The sequence below is a fragment of the Microtus ochrogaster genome, chromosome 6 (assembly GCF_000317375.1).
Source record: "Microtus ochrogaster isolate Prairie Vole_2 chromosome 6, MicOch1.0, whole genome shotgun sequence".
In the NCBI taxonomy this organism is placed as follows: domain Eukaryota; kingdom Metazoa; phylum Chordata; class Mammalia; order Rodentia; family Cricetidae; genus Microtus; species Microtus ochrogaster.
The window spans coordinates 25319539-25335365 of record NC_022013.1 but is presented as its reverse complement, the minus strand read 5'-3'; the positions used below and the strand labels follow the sequence as shown (position 1 = coordinate 25335365).

Genomic DNA, 15827 nt, shown 5'->3' with positions numbered 1-15827 from the left:
TTGTAGAGGTGGGTGCCAGAATTCACACAGCAGAAATTAGAGCTGAAGATATCATTAAACCTTATTCCATAGCAGAATATTTACAAAGAAGGACCTGGAGGTTGGGGGAAGAACATTTCCAATTGAGAGACCAAATTTTAGGAAAAATAAAGTCAGCTAAACAGAAAGTTAACAAAACCTGTCTGTGCACACTCTAGAAATGCTTAGATTCCAATAGAATGAAGCAAAAGAAAGCCAAAGCTGCCAGGTGGAGGCACATACCCAACACTTGGGAGGCAGAGGCAGGTGGATCTCAAGTTCCAGAGCAGCCTGGTCTACAAAGCTAGTTTCAGGACAACCAGGGCTACACAGAGAAATCCTGTCTTGGGGGAATAAAGCCTAAAGCTAGTCTTCAGTTATAAACAAATCGCAAGTTCCAGAGCAGCCTGGTCTACAAAGCTAGTTTCAGGACAACCAGGGCTACACAGAGAAATCCTGTCTTGGGGGAATAAAGCCTAAAGCTAGTCTTCAGTTATAAACAAGTCGTTTTGTTTGTTTGTTTGTTTTTCTATCTAAACAAGAATGTAGGTCTGTCTCTGGAGAGACTGCAGAAGGCTGCTCTGCTCTCCAGACTCTGTATTATAAGGCTATTCTGCCCAGAAGGATGAGAGAAACTAAAGTGTATGTTTGCATGTGAGTTGAATTTCCTGGGTCAGAGGCACTAAGTTAACTTCACTGCACTAGCAAGCATCAGTGTCAACACAGTGTCCTATAACAGAAAAACAGAGAGATGGGAAAGGGAATCTATTCCCTCCCAGTTGTCACTTGGAGCTCTTACCAATGAATGGTGGTTACTTGCCTAAGCTTCATCGCTAGACAGGTAGAAATTAGAACTCAGAGCCAGCCAAGGATATTACGCTTAGAAACAACAATTCAGTCGGCTCTGGTTACTACTTTCCATGTTCAACTTGTCAGCACTAGATGTTAACCGGGAACAAGCTAGTGGGTGAATTTCAGGTAAGGACTTTTAAGCTAAGACTTGAAAGCACTCACCATAGTAATACATTGCCATTGTTGAAACTCTGTGTGTGTGCGTGTGTGTGTGTGTGTGTGTGTGTGTGTGTGTGTGTGTGTGTGTGTGTGTGTGTGTAGTTCTCTACCATCATCTTCTCAGAACTCAGCTTTCTGCAAGCGTCCTAACTGGAGCCTGTGCAGCACACATTCACATGTGTGCTCATGAAGTATGTGCGCAGTCATGCAAACAGCTAGCCCTCTTCCTCTGGGCCTCTCCCACAAGGCTCTGCATGTCATAGGCTCTAAGTACAAAATAGTCTCTTCACATTTGCCAGCATGACGTTCAGTCTCAGTTATTCACAAGTATTTGATAAGTCACAGTTAGCATTTTCCTGGGCAATAGAGTTGAACTCACCTATGTGCTGTAAGACTAATCCTACCACACAGCTAGTGAATAGGCATAGCCCACACCCTAACTTCCCAGTTTAATTCTTTCCTCTCACCCCCACCCATTCTGGGAAGCTAGGGTCTCTAACATGTTAAGCAGGTGCTCCACTGAGCTGTACATCCTGACTTCTTTTTGATTTTTATTTTGAGACAAGATTTCACAAAGGTGGCCTTGAGCCCACTCTGTAGCCCACATAGCCTCTCTGGTCAGGTGCCTCAACCTCCTGAATGGCTGTGAGTACAGAACCACTAGTACCCAGCTCTTAGTACACTGTTATAGAGAGTAATAAGCTCAGCTCTTAACACACTACTACGTAGAAAGGTGATAACATTTTTTTAAAAAATTATTTATTGTGTATGTGTATATCCACATGCCACAACATTCATGTAGAAGACAAAGGACAACTTTTGGAGGTTGGGTCTCACCATCTTACAATGTGCAGTTGAGGTCAGGTAGTCACACTTGGTGGCAAATATATTATAGCTGGCTATCACTCACACCTTTAATCCCAGCACTCTGAAGACAGAGGCAGGCGGATCTCTGAGTTTGAGGCCATATCCTATCAAAAAGAAAACAGAACAACAAAAACAAATATACAAATTTAAGAAAGGGAAAACTGTCATAATTCTAGATTTCTGAATTTTAGAACTCTCAAAAAAACTAAGTATATGAGAATGTGACATATATACCATAAACTTTTCTAAATGCTTTTGTCTAACTTCAAAAGGGACCTGTCTCCATGCTGAAATGTTTGTTAGGACAAGATCATTACCTGGGTAAAGATACTTGTTATCAAGCCTGATGATCTGTGTTCAGTTCCCAGGACCCACATAGAAGGAGAAAACTCTGTCACCTAAATGTTCACCTCTGATCTCCACACCGTGCTGTAGCACACATGCCCACCTGCATGCACACACAGCAAATAAATAAAAAATAAAATAATTTAACAGTACTTAATTAGAGCTACACCATAGAATTGCTTGAGGACTTGTTAAAGACCCACAGAAGCCCCCGAAAAAGAACCCACAGGAATTAGGATGTGTGCCTTTGACAAGTGCTTGTGACTTTTCCAAGTACAACTCTGGCCTTGAAGAGGAATTCCATAGAAAGCCCCTTTGAGAGGTGCTGTGAGGCTCACTTCCCAGGACAGCGTCAGGGTTGGGATCTGCGAGAGTGGGCTGACCAGATAGTGACTTCCAGGGATTTAACAAAGCAGTGCAGTGGAGTGTTGCTCCCAGGCTAAGGATTCCTTCTTCATATTGTAGAGCATTGTACAGTTTCTCTTCATTCTTTTGTTGCCTGACCTTTGGGTTTGAACATCTCAAAAGAGGAAGTAAATAAAATGAAGTAGATCAAGCTTGTTCGCTTGAGTTCTCTTTTTATGAAAGGATAGAAAGGCAAAGGTCATTTATAAGTTTTTTTAAAAATGGAAGATACAGACATAGCCACTGTTGTTTGTTTTTTTTTTTTTGTTTTGTTTTGTTTTGTTTTTCGAGACAGGGTTTCTCTGTGGCTTTGGAGCCTGGAACTAGCTCTATAGACCAGGCTGGTCTCGAACTCACAGAGATCCGCCTGTCTCTGCCTCCCGAGTGCACTGTTGTTTTTTTTAAACAAGGATTAAGTTTATAGTTTACATCTATGAATTCTTTTCTTTTGAGATCTCAAAATACTTTTTTTTAAAGTTCTTACCAGCATCTAGGGACTAGGATGGGACTTTCCTCCTCCCCACAGCTCCTTCATTCTTTCACCTTTACTGTAGATCTGGGAGGAAGGCAAGAACTGCCTGAGTTTCTGTGTTTATAAACTGCAGTGTTTACTTGGGGAAGGCTTAGATGGTTAGGAACTGAAGGAAATTAATAGGATCAATATCACACCTCACATGGCTCAGTGTCACGTGAAAGCCAATGACAGTCACTCCTGCAGCACAAGCTTGGTGGTCTAGTTGGTGGAGAGGGGAGCATTTGATCACTTTGTGTTTGGGGTCTGCCAGTTTAAAAGGATGCTTTCTCCAGAGCCTGGGATCTGGAGAGCCATAGCATGCAAAGACATGTGGGTTAGCGCTGAGTGGCCTTTGTGCAGACAGTCCAGCTGCTTCCCTTCATTGATTTAGCAACTCCTATTTCCATGGTGAGGTTGAGACATCTGGTTTGAACAGTACATTTATGAATGGAAATATAAATTAATCTCTTGCTAATGCTATTTTTTGTTGTTTTTGTCTCCTTTCTCTAGCATGAAAGACTTTCTAGGTAAGAATTCTGTTTTATATGCATGCTTAATTCTTGTGAGTGAATGCATGTCTGGTTAAATTTAGTGTCATATAGTTTAGTAGTGTTCTTCATATCCTTCCTCTTCATTTCTTCAGTCACCACAATAATTCAGACTTACCTCCTGCCCAGTGTTATTCAACAGCTTTCAGCTCACCTTCCTGCCACCAGCCTCTCTTCTTTCCAGTTCACCTTGTTTACTTCCAACTGATGAACTGTCCTGAAGCATCAGTCCCAGGCCTTGTCCTTACCTGTAGTTAGTTTACGATCTATTGGAGCAACAGCTCTGTTCAGAGGAGTACAGAAAGTGCCCTTTAGACATGCAGGCAGGTATTGTGGGTGCAGGGAAGGGGCAGTTAACCCAATCTGATAGTTCAGAAGACAGAGTTATTACCAAGTAGATCCCCGAGTTGAAATTGAGATGATATTCTCACTTTATAGTGAACCCAATTGTATATCTCATAAGCTCATCACATGAGCCTGTTTTGCAATTACTAAAATAAATAAGATCCTCCATAGTTTTTCCCATAATCCCTAAGGTATAAAACTCATCTTCCTATAGAAGAAAATTAAAATAATAGCAACTTTGGAACTGTGTTTGAATCTCTTCTCCACTATTTCTGTGATGGAGAAATTAGGAGGAGGGATAGAGAGCAGATGTAGTTCTGGGGTGGCACAGGGCAAATTGATCTTATAATCTGTTTGGTAATTGAGCTATCGCTACCTTGTTAACTTATGCTAAGATTTATATGTATTATTCCTCCATCTGCCCCCTCACCAAGTACCAACCAAGAATAAATAATTTACTTGTAAAGTAGCATAAAATTCTTAGCTTTGCTAAATCAAAGAGCAGGGTTTTTTGCTATAACTCCTCTTTAAAGAACTCGGTTATGTTATAATGGCCACATATATTGAAGGACACTTTCTCTATAGACTTCAGGATATAGCATAAACTTTTCATGATTAAAATACTGAAGTACTAGTTTAAGAATAAAGTCAAAGGCGCTGGTGAGCTAACTCAACTAGTAGAGGTGTTTGCCACCACACCTGACAACTGATTGGGATCTTGGAACCCACATGGTAGAAGGAAAGGACCAACTCCTCATAGCTGTCTTCTGACCACCACACTCACACACACATTATACATATAAATAAGTAAATGTATAAATGTGTAAAAAAGAATAAGAAAAGAGGTTGCCAGAACAGTTTATAACATCGTCAAGTCATGTGTATAATGTGAATTTTCATCTCATGGGTGGATACAGACTTATTGATTGAGAAAATGGACTATTTTGATTTGTTTGTTTTGAGAAAATACACCCTTCCTTCAATCCATACTAAAAAACCAATAGAAATATATTTCATATAGTTATATTTTTAAAAAGGAAAGCCCTTTCTACAAAAGTAGTACAAAACAATGTTTTATTATCTATATATAGGAAACACCTTCCCAAATAGTACCCCCAAAAAATTATAAAGTGTCAAGTTTCATTATTATAATTTCATATCATTGCTATTAAAAAATAGCTGTAATTAGCTAGGCATAGTGACTCACACTTCTAATCCCAGCACTTGGAAGGCTGAAGCCAGGGGGGTTAGGAGTTCAAGGCCAGCCTGGAGTACGTAGGAAATTCTAGACCAACCTGGGCAATCTGAGGCCCTGTCTCAAAAAAATCTAAATAAAAATAAGAGACTATTGATGCTTTTAAAATTAAAAAAAGTTACTGTAAAGAGAGGAAAAAATTGTAAGGTGTATTAGACATTTGTAAAAAAGCCCGAATGTGTAAGAGCATTATCTCAGGGCATGACAAGAGAAAGGAGAAAGCTGTTTACCTTAATAAACAGAGTGTGACTAGCCATCCAGAAACAAGAGCACTGAATAATCACACCCCTCCCTCATGATTTAAAAGACTAAAATAGGACCATAAGAATACCATTTTTCCTATAGCAAGTTTGAGGTCATTCAGTGCTGTAGGAGGCCCTGTCTCAAACAGAAAACACCCACCACCAAAGAAGGTAATTAGCCAACTGTGCCAAGACTTAGAAGACTGCACATTTTAGCATTGTTAATAGATATATTAGAAGCTAAAAATCTTGAAGCAATGTGTCTATCACTGAAATTTGGTTAAATTACCAGATAACCATGAAATGAACTATATAGTCATTTTTTAAAGGAAGAAGTTTATTTTTACTCGCATGTTAAGATTCCCAGAGAATCATAGATATAAGTAGTAGGAGCTAGACAATGTATGTGTAGATCTTAGCTAGCTTTATGGGAATATGTTTTTTTTTTTAAACATTTGACATTCCAGAAGTATATGAAATCTACTGTTAATCACAGTTATTTCTTGGGCAAGATTATGGGGTAGTTACTTTGAAATTTCTTAACGTATTGCTTTTGTAGTCAGAAGAATTATTAATACCAAGATTTCCATGAACAGCGAGTGGGAGGGTAAGAACAAGACAAGTCCTAGCATCTCTAAGAGGGCACTAGAGTGGCCCAGCTTCCTTTGCAGCCACCCCTCTGCTGCACTGCCCTTGCTGTTACTGTCTTCTGCCCCACTTCAGCTCCTCCAGCTTTGCCCGCAGCTTCTGCAGCAACCAGACAAGGTCTCACAGCTGTGACTGTGCAAACCAAAGCAGTCCAGGGTTCAGGGCTCTGGGAGGATGGTGTGTATACAGACTTTGATATGTGCTACACTTAGTGAACAAAGAGCAGAGCTCAGGAAGAGAAGCTGGGGTGAAGGGTTAGAACGACACTAGGACACCAAACTGGTAATTAGCGACAGACTTCTCCCTGACACGCTGAGCAGTGCTGGAAACAAAACCACCAGCTGCTTTAGAAGCTCACTTGCCAGAAGATGTAGAAAACCTAGCTACAGGGTCAAGTCTTGACATGGAATAGAGGGGGAAATGGGCTGCTTGAGGCTGTTTGACTCCGGTTGCCATTCCTCCTCTCTACCCGCTGGCTCACTCTCCGAGCCCATGTGTTTCTAATTCACTGACAGTTCATTAGAATCATTTTCTGAGAGCCCTTCAGACCCAAGAAACTTTGACTTTTAAAGGCACACTCTTTAGGGAATCTATTCAATTCCAAATTAATTTGGAAGCTCTAAGATTTAAAACAGCACATGGGTCCAAGCCACCAATTTTTCAAGTGAGCGCCACTCTTGGCAAATGATGGCCTCACTCCCCAAGCTGCCTGTTTGTTCCTGTGCACACTCACCTGTACAGTGTGTGACCATGAGACCTGGCCCTCTGGCTAAGAGATTTAAGGAAGGCAAGTTTCTGACCAGAGCTCTCAAACACCTCCCAGAAAAGACACAGACTAGCCTTAGGCTTTATAAACAAACACACACTTTATTCTCAAGACCAACTTTTATCTTCAACGTTTATCTTATAGGTTGGAGTCAGGAGGCAGTAATCCAACCAGCAGTGATTCTTACAGTGACCGTGCCTCAGCAAGAGCCCGTCGGGAGGCCCGGGAGGCCCGCCTAGCCAGCCTGACCAGCCGGGTAGAAGAGGACACCAACAGGGATTATAAAAAAGTAGGATCTCTTTCCAGGTTTCCTGGGTTTGGTTTATGATGTATAAACCTCTTAGCCTTTCTCCCAATACAGAAAAAAATGACCAAAATTCTAAATAAAGAATACAAAAGGTAATTAATTCTTTGTTTCACCTTTCTACCCACTAAGGGCTATTTGCATATTATTTTTATTGCAGTAAGTGTATGCCTAGAATCAAATATTTAGAAGTATGGGGGGGGCTGGAGAGATGGCTCAGGGGCCGAGAGCGCCAACTACTTTTCCAAAGGACCCAAGTTCAATTCCCAGCAACCACATGGCAGCTTACAACTGTCTGTAACTCCAGTTCCAGGGGACCCAACACCCTCATACAGACATACCTGCAGACAAACCAATGCAAATGAAATAAAAATTAAAAAAAAAAAGAAGTATAGGGGAAAGTAAGAATTTTTTGAAGAACACAAAAAAGTGTAATGCTATATATCTGAGCCTATGAGAACTATTTGGTTAGGCTTATTTTTAAGAAACAGGTGCTTTTAATAAGGTTTTTTGAATATCAACCAAATACTTTTTGGTGTGAGTTTTTGGAAATTCATTCTCATCCATGTCTCCGGTCCTGGAGAGGAGTTAAGTCATTTAGATCCCATTTCTCTTGGTTCTTGCTCTTTGGACTTTGAAAACAATCCCTCTCAGGTGTTTGAGATAACATTTGAATAAGGAAATTTTTCTTTGTTGATGTTTTTGTTAAGCAGAATTTGACAAAAATCCACACAGTGGTTCCAGAAACAATAACTCTGTTCTGTCTAGAAGCCACACTTAGGCAGTGCAGAGACCATGTGGGAGGGATGGGTGACTGGTTTTCTCAGAGTGTAGTCTTTCTGCCATTGGAGTGTCGCTCCTTGCCATCCAGATCGTGCTCTCTGGAAGCCAGAGAGTCCACTCAGTTCACCGTGTGGAACTCTCCTGCTGGGAGCCCATGCAGTGACTTGGTTCTGTTCCCTTCACAGCTCTACGAGAGTGCCCTGACTGAAAACCAAACACTGAAAACAAAACTCCAGGAGGCCCAGCTAGAGCTAGCCGATATAAAATCCAAGCTTGAGAAGATGGCCCAGGTAAGGAGAGGGCGAGCAGAGCAGGGGCAGCAGGGACATTCATAAGGAGACACTAGATATCCTGGGGGCTGGTTGGGGGATAGACTCAAAGTAGCACTTCCTCAGAGCTGATCAGATGAAAGTTTTGTAGAGTCTAATTTTGAGGTTTTAGGGGTCAGTGATTGTTTAACTTAACTGAAAACTGATAGTTAAGCTACCTGAACAACTTCCTGATGTTATGAATGCTAGTAATTAATATTAACATAACTTCTCACTACACAGTAAGTCAGGCCAGTACTGGGTCCAGTGCTAGATAGTGCATCCTGTCCTGCTCATGTTCAGTTCAGTGCCTCTGCCCCTCGCCTCATGGAGAAAAATAAGCAGAACACTATACCCAAGTACAGAGAACCCCAAACAACCCCAAATCACTGAGTGCTGTGTTACATCAGGGGGTGAAGTAGTTCCAGATTAGGTCCCAGGAGGACTCCGCCCTGGACCAAAAGCATCTGCCATTAGCCACTCCATCTTACTGCTAGGCCTGATTTAATTACACAAAGCTTGGGAGGCTGCTGGGGTAGTGATCTCATTGCCCTGCAGCTGAAAGCTACAGCAGCCTAGCTTGGATTATTGCAGAGTTAAAAGGAAGCCTATCACAGTATGCCTGGGAACTAAGAATTTCAAAAGCAGAACTGAGGTAAAAGCGGCTCTTTATAAGGATATGAAACCAGAGGTGGCTATTTAATCTGGGAATATGATATAATCTAAAAGCAAAAATGAAATTACAGGTTCATTGTGTTGCAAGCATGTGGTATGCAGTGGGGGAGGGGTTAAGTACCATCTTAGCATCTTATTGAAGCCTCTCTGACATGGGATATACAGGGAGCAAAGAGGGTGACAGGAACTAAATATGGCTCTTACCAGACTTTCTGAGACCTACAGCTAACACATACTAGGTGTTAAGCCATTTTATAAAACAAAAATTAAAATTGACAATACAATTAACACCCTATCATAGGTGGGGGGGGTGATGTAGCATGAATTCTAATTGGTTTTAACAATAAAAAAAATCCTGAGTCAGATATCGGGATTAATGCTGAAAGATCAGAGAAGCAAAGCAGCCAACCACTAGTTCTTACCTCTACCGGATTCTCAGACCAAACGGATGATCCTGTCTCTTGGAATCCTCAGACTGAATGCTGTGAGCTCCCGTATCCTCCTGTGTTGTATTCCTCTCTCTGCCCAAGCCATATCCCTTCCTGTCTCCACCTTCCTAGTATTGGGATTAAAGACATGTGACTCCCAAATCCTGGGATTAAAGGTGTGAGCCATCACCTCCTGGCTCTGTTTCTCTTTCAAACTGGATCAATTTTGTGTAGCCCTGGGTGGCCTAAAACTCACAGAGATCTGTCTGCCTCTGCCTCCCGAGTGTTGGGATTAAAGATGTGTGCCTCCACCACCTGGTCTCTGTGGCTAACTAGTGGCTTAGCTCTGCACTCTGGTCTTCAGGCAAGCTTTATTTGTTAGATCACAAACAAAATATCACCACATAAGTAAGCTTGGTCACTTGCCCCTCTGCATTACTAAATTGGGCAAAATGTCTTGGTTTTAAAGCGCTTCCAGACGGGCAGCAGGTAGAACTAAGTGCAGCTTTTAAGCAGTCCCAGAAGCTGCACCCATCGCAGAACATACAGGGAAAGCAATGTGGCCACTCCTCAGCCAGAGCCTGTGAGGTGTCCACAGCAGCACAACAAGCTGTGCAAAGTGACCCACACAGAGCATCAGAATAGAATCAGCCTTTCCCGGCCACTGGGCAGCATTTTCTGCCACCAGCTGCGTTGCTACGTATGCCGGGATATACTTAATTTTACCAAACACAAGCTATTTGAAGCTCAGAAAGCAATGATGGTGCTACAACCAAGTCTCTATTTACCAAAAATGGAGATGTTTGGTAGGATTGGGGCGAGGGGACTGCCAGCTTCATGCGTTTGTTTGGAGACAGTTCCCATATGGACACTTGCAGCATTTTACATAAAAGATCGACTCAAAATCAAGGAAGTTATAATTTAAAACTAAATAAGCAAACAAAAAGCTAGTTCTTTGTATTCTGAACTTTGCAAATCTCCTTATCAAGCTTAGGGAAAAGATGAAGGAAGATAGAAAACTCCAAGTTCTACTAATGCATTTTCCCCGTCCTTTCTGCCCTAGCAGATGCAGTAGAGAGGCAGACAGCCATGATCTTCAGAGCAGAAGAGAAAAATCTAGGATGAGAGCCAGAATTCCAAGTTTTATTGTCAGTTTTAGCTATTCAGTAATTGAGAAAGAAAAAAAAAAGGAGGGAAGGGGAGGGAACCTTCTGCAGAACCAGCCTAATGTCCCCATTTATTGCAAATGTCTGGGCATTGTACTAGACAAGATAAAATCATCATTCTTTATTCATTAAATGTCCATTGAATCTACAAAATTTCATCCAGTCCTATAATGCTGAGACCAGAGAAGACTTACAGGTTCCTCCATTCTTCCTTCTAAGGTGGGACTATACCTGAAATTACTCTTCTTAGGTTTTGCGACCAAATCTTTTCGCTCCTCTGAAAGACTGAAATTGAAAATATCAATGATAATCTAATAATATATTGTAAAGCCTTTATTCAGATAAAATCTTGTTAACAGAGTAAGAAGGAAACCAAACAGATAAAAGTGGGACCACTCTGTTCAGACACAAGAAACTGGCTGAGAAGACTGCCTTGTCTGAAGACCACCACACTAGAAAGAAAATGGCCTCAGTGCTCAGAACAAAAGCGACAGGGAAAGAGCTTGTGGACAAGAGCGCCACGGGGCGCAGGCCCTGAAGTACAGGGGATCCCAGCCTTTAAAAGAGGCAGGGTGGGGGGATTCGGGAAGAAGGTAGTTAGTGTTGGAGTGTGTAGTCTAAAGGGAGAGGGAAGGCAAGGTTGGGTATGTGTGTAATGAGTAACGTCTGTACTCACGTGTTGGGCTTCAGGGACTATTCCTTCCGCTGCCCAGTGGCCACCCTACATTCTTGTTCAAGTAAAGTGCTGGACTTAGCAATCTTTCACAGTCTCTTTGCTAAGGTCCTTGCTAAAGGAAAAGCCCAGAAATCTGCTGTCTTTCTGGATGTCTGGGGGTGACATGTAAAAGAACCTAAATAACAAGTGTTTCCCTTCTGTTCACACAGCAGAAGCAAGAGAAGTCCTCTGACCGGTCATCGGTGCTGGAGATGGAGAAACGGGTATGCACGCCTCCTTGGCCGCCTGCTGCACGTCTTCTCTTGACCTTCTCTAACGTTGTTGTTGGTGCCAATGGAAAAAGTTCATCTTAAGAAGGCGGGAGCTCTGCCACATTCCATTCCAGCTTAATATTTTTTTTTTTTTGATCTGACTCTAGACAGTAATTTGATAGCCAGTTCTTTTGGCCTTCTCATGTAGTTAGTTACTTTGAACATGCCAGTTTTAGGGTGGGAAGGAGTCTTGGGACATCATCTCATGCGTTCTTCAGAATTACACACAGACACAAGCTGTAAGATATTTGGTTATTTACACGTATACACAGGTCTGAAGATATCTGCCCCTTCTGAGACCTTAGACAGAAAGAACACTTTGAGCTGGGGGGTGGTGACATGAACCTGTGATCTCCACATTGGAGAGACAGAAGCAGGATGGTCAGATTCAAGGCCAGTCTGCACTACATAGTGAGTTCCTGGCCATCCACAGCTACATAACAGAACCTAATCGCAAAAGAAAAAGATAGCCAGGTGGCCCAACAGTAAAAGTGCTTATACATACAAGCCTGCCAGTCTGGCTTCAGTCAGCAGAACACACGGTAGAAGGAGAGAACTGGTTTCTATGAGTTGATCTCTGACCTCCATACACATACTGTGGTACACACGTGTGCATGCACACATGCACATTTTAAAAGGAGGTTTTTCATGAAGACCCCTTGCCATTGATTTAGGTGTTGTGATTTAAGACCTGAGAATCAGCCTTCATCAGTCCTCTGGTCAGATTCCTGCCCTGGTCCCAGCTGTACTCAGATGCTTATCTGGGACTTGATGTTCTTGGATTGGGAAAACTCAATTAGATTTAGTGATGAATTCTAATTCCAATTTGACTATAAGGATGTAGTATGTTACCATCTTTCTTGTCTGTTTAATTTGGAAAAAGCTAAGTTTTATATTTCATTACCTTGGCCTGTATCTCATATGATTAAAGACTCCTCATTGAGTTCAAGCTAAATTAAGAGTTACTAGCTGGATGAGAAATGGAGGAGGAGGGGAGAAGCTGGCAGACACCCATGTCTACTTCCACTGACCATGTGTTCTCCATCATAAAAGAAGCAGTTCCCTGGGAACGTGGGTGTAGTATTACTAAAGACAATGGATCTTGGTCTGCTTGTCTGCTAACAGGCTGCTGCCCCTGTATCTTCCAGTTTTCTGATAGAAGACTTAGGTGATGAGACTCGTCGGTGAAGTAGCTCCATCCCATGGCAGTAGGGCAGAGAGTGCACATATGGAGAAAGGTTTGCCCTGGGCTAGATGGACCCTGAGACCATGAAGCTGCTGATGGTGCAACAAGTGGGAGGTAGCTTTATGTTTGCTTCCTGGCCTGTTACCGCTTCAACAGGTTCTTTGTTTCTAAACAGGAGAGGCGGGCATTGGAACGGAAAATGTCAGAAATGGAAGAAGAGATGAAGGTATGAAGAGATTATCTTTGTCTTGATGTGTGTCTTTTCTCTTTATGTCTGCCTAAGCTAGATGCTTGAGCAGGCTTGCCCACTCTAACTGTCAGTGCCAACACAGCCCCCTCAGATGATGTGTCAGAGGAAATGAGCACCTCTTCTCAGCCATCTCTTAGGTTCTCTCAGCTCATGCTGCATCCACTATGGCCACCTCAGAGGCCTCTAGGAGCAACGGGTTGGTTTATGGGGAGACCATGTTCAAATTGTAAGATTTTCAAAGCAGTGGCTTCTCCCTTAGGAGGCTTGGCAAAAGGTCTAGGACAAATTCTCCCCACTCTACATAGTCCTCTCTAGGCGAGCTCCATGGAGCCTAGGCATGGCCACAGCCCTTTCTCCCCATGTGCAGCTCTTGCAGGAGGAACACAAGCTGAGTCATTCCACAGCAAGATGAAAATTTATTTGCTTATTGATTTCCTGTTGTAGGCCATTTCCTCTGCAGTATTCCAGCGTTCTTGGCCTTCATCCACTAGTGCAAACTCATGCCTCTACATGACCTCTACTTTGAGGACTTATTGCCTTCCTCTTCTTGAGGGATGACCAATAGTGACCATAACCTCTTTTAGCTGCTTGAATGGACTGTTGCCAGTTTTAAATGCTGGTCCATTGCTATAGGAGGGGAAGATAGGGAGCTGGAAGATAACCCTATCTAAGCTGGTGGAGCAGCTCATCCGTGCAGTACACTGTGCTGCATGGCCATAGTCCCTCAGTACTTGCTCAACTCTTTTCCTTTCATTAAGGATCTTATTTTAGTGGATATGTAATGCCAAGTCAGATGTAAATTTCTATAGCTAGGAAGCAGAAATCTGGACAGCATCAGACAAATCCCCAAATGGCCTCTGTAAGCACCTCTGATATGCAATTGGGTTACTCTTTAAGAGACAATTGTTGTTTTAATGGCCTAAAAGATGTTATTTATGTATACACCACCACCACACTCATAAAAGTTGTTAGTGCCTAATCAGTTAAAGGTCATGGTTTTACCAGATCCTATATTCACAATCCTGTTACCCCTTATAGTTGTAAAAATGGAGGGGAAATGCCAAGCCCTGCCCCTCATTTCCTAGTTACCAACCCATGGCTGTGACTGGTAGTAATCATGTAGGATTTGAAGCAATTACTCATCCCTGAAACACTTTACATTTCCCAGGTCAACTCAAAAATAGCAGGAAGTAAAAATAGTGTTAAGTTCTCTCGAGGAGACAGAACACTACCCATACAGACAGCACTAAATGTTTCCATCTTCCAGATTTTTCAAACCCACCTCACTCACAGAAGTATTTTCTTCCTCTTAGCATTGTATGTTAACATTGTGTTTCTTCTTCATGAATGAACACATACAGCTCTATATTCATGAGGGCTTCCCATCTGAAACCCTTAGCTGTACCATCCGCTCTGCTGTTAGGCACCTATAGGTAATGCTTGGGAAGAAATGGCCTGGGCAAGGGTGGCTAGAGGGATAACTTAGTGGATAAGAGCACTGTTGCTCTTGCGGAAGACCTGGGTTTGGTTCCCACATGGTGTTTTACAATCATCTACAATTCCAGTTCCAGGGGATCTGATGCCCTCTTCTGACCTCAGTGGCACCAGACATATACATTGTGCTGATACATACATACATACAGGCAGGCAGAATACTCATACACATAAATTAAACCTTAAGCAAATATTTTTAAAATATATACTAAAAAAATGTAAAGCCTTTGTCTGGGTATAGTGGCATATACCTGTAATCCCAGCACCTGGGAAGCAGAGGCAAGTCTCTGTAAGTTCAAGACCAGCTTGATCTATATAAATACCCTGTCTCAAAAAAAAAAAGAAGACAAAAACCACAAAAATAAGACAAAAAAAGGGACTAAGAATGTAGCTTATAGATAAAGTACTTACTTAGCATGCAATTAGCCCTGGGTCTGATCCTCAAGACCCCATAAACCAGGCATGGTAGTATATCCTGTCACCCCAGGATTCGGGAGATAGAAGCGAGAGGATAGGAGTTTACAGTCATCTCTGGCTACATAGCAAGTTCTAGCCAGGATAGGATTCTTGAGATGCTGTCTCAAAAAAGGGAGGGGAAAGAGAGATGCCGGGAATGGGAAGAAGGACCATATCTGGAGCATATAAATCAGGCCAGAGCTCACACCTCCCACGAGCACCCAGAAGCCCACAGACAGACTGTGTACCCCTTGTGCTGTTCACATAAGCCCCAGACAAAGACTCAAAGGGGGAACTTTGGGCACTTTTTTCTATTCCCATTCTAAACTGGCAAGTACAGAAGTTCTTCTGTGTTCTTAGTTGTTCTGAATCCTTGGAGTGACACAGGTTTGCATTTTCTTTCTACGTTTTTATCCTACCAAGCTGTGGTTTTCAAAACAAGGCTATGAATTCCTTTCTTCAGTATTTCAACAGAGATAACAACACATGAAGGTCACTTGCCAACAAATTTAAAGATATATTGTTCAAGAGGCTGGAGAGATGGCTCAGAGGTTAAGAGCATTGACTACTCTTCCAGAAGACCTGTGTTCAATTCCCAGCACCCACCTGGTGGCTCACAGCCATCTGTTACTCTAATCCCAGAGGTTCTAGTGTCCTCTTCTGGCCACTTCTGGTACTTCACACATGTGATGCAAAGACATACGTGCAGGCAAAATCATCCATACACATAAAGGGGAAACATTTAATTAGCAAGTGGAGCCAGATCATAACTGGTCCTCAAACCAGTAAGTAAGCTGTTTTGAGACTTTGTTAAAAATTTACCCTA

At 42.3% G+C, this 15827-nt stretch overlaps 1 protein-coding gene across 6 annotated transcripts in view; it reads left to right on the top strand.

Moving 5' to 3' along the window:
- Ppp1r12b (protein phosphatase 1 regulatory subunit 12B) overlaps positions 1–15827 on the top strand; it is a 210617-nt gene that overhangs the window by 180380 nt on the left and 14410 nt on the right. For all 6 annotated transcript variants that reach the window (XM_005348387.3, XM_005348386.3, XM_026779678.1 and 3 more), the window contains 5 exons: positions 3671–3687; positions 7109–7253; positions 8237–8341; positions 11514–11567; positions 12977–13027. In XM_005348387.3, the coding sequence (XP_005348444.1) occupies positions 3671–3687; positions 7109–7253; positions 8237–8341; positions 11514–11567; positions 12977–13027 (372 nt within the window). The remainder of the gene's footprint in view (positions 1–3670; positions 3688–7108; positions 7254–8236; positions 8342–11513; positions 11568–12976; positions 13028–15827) is intronic.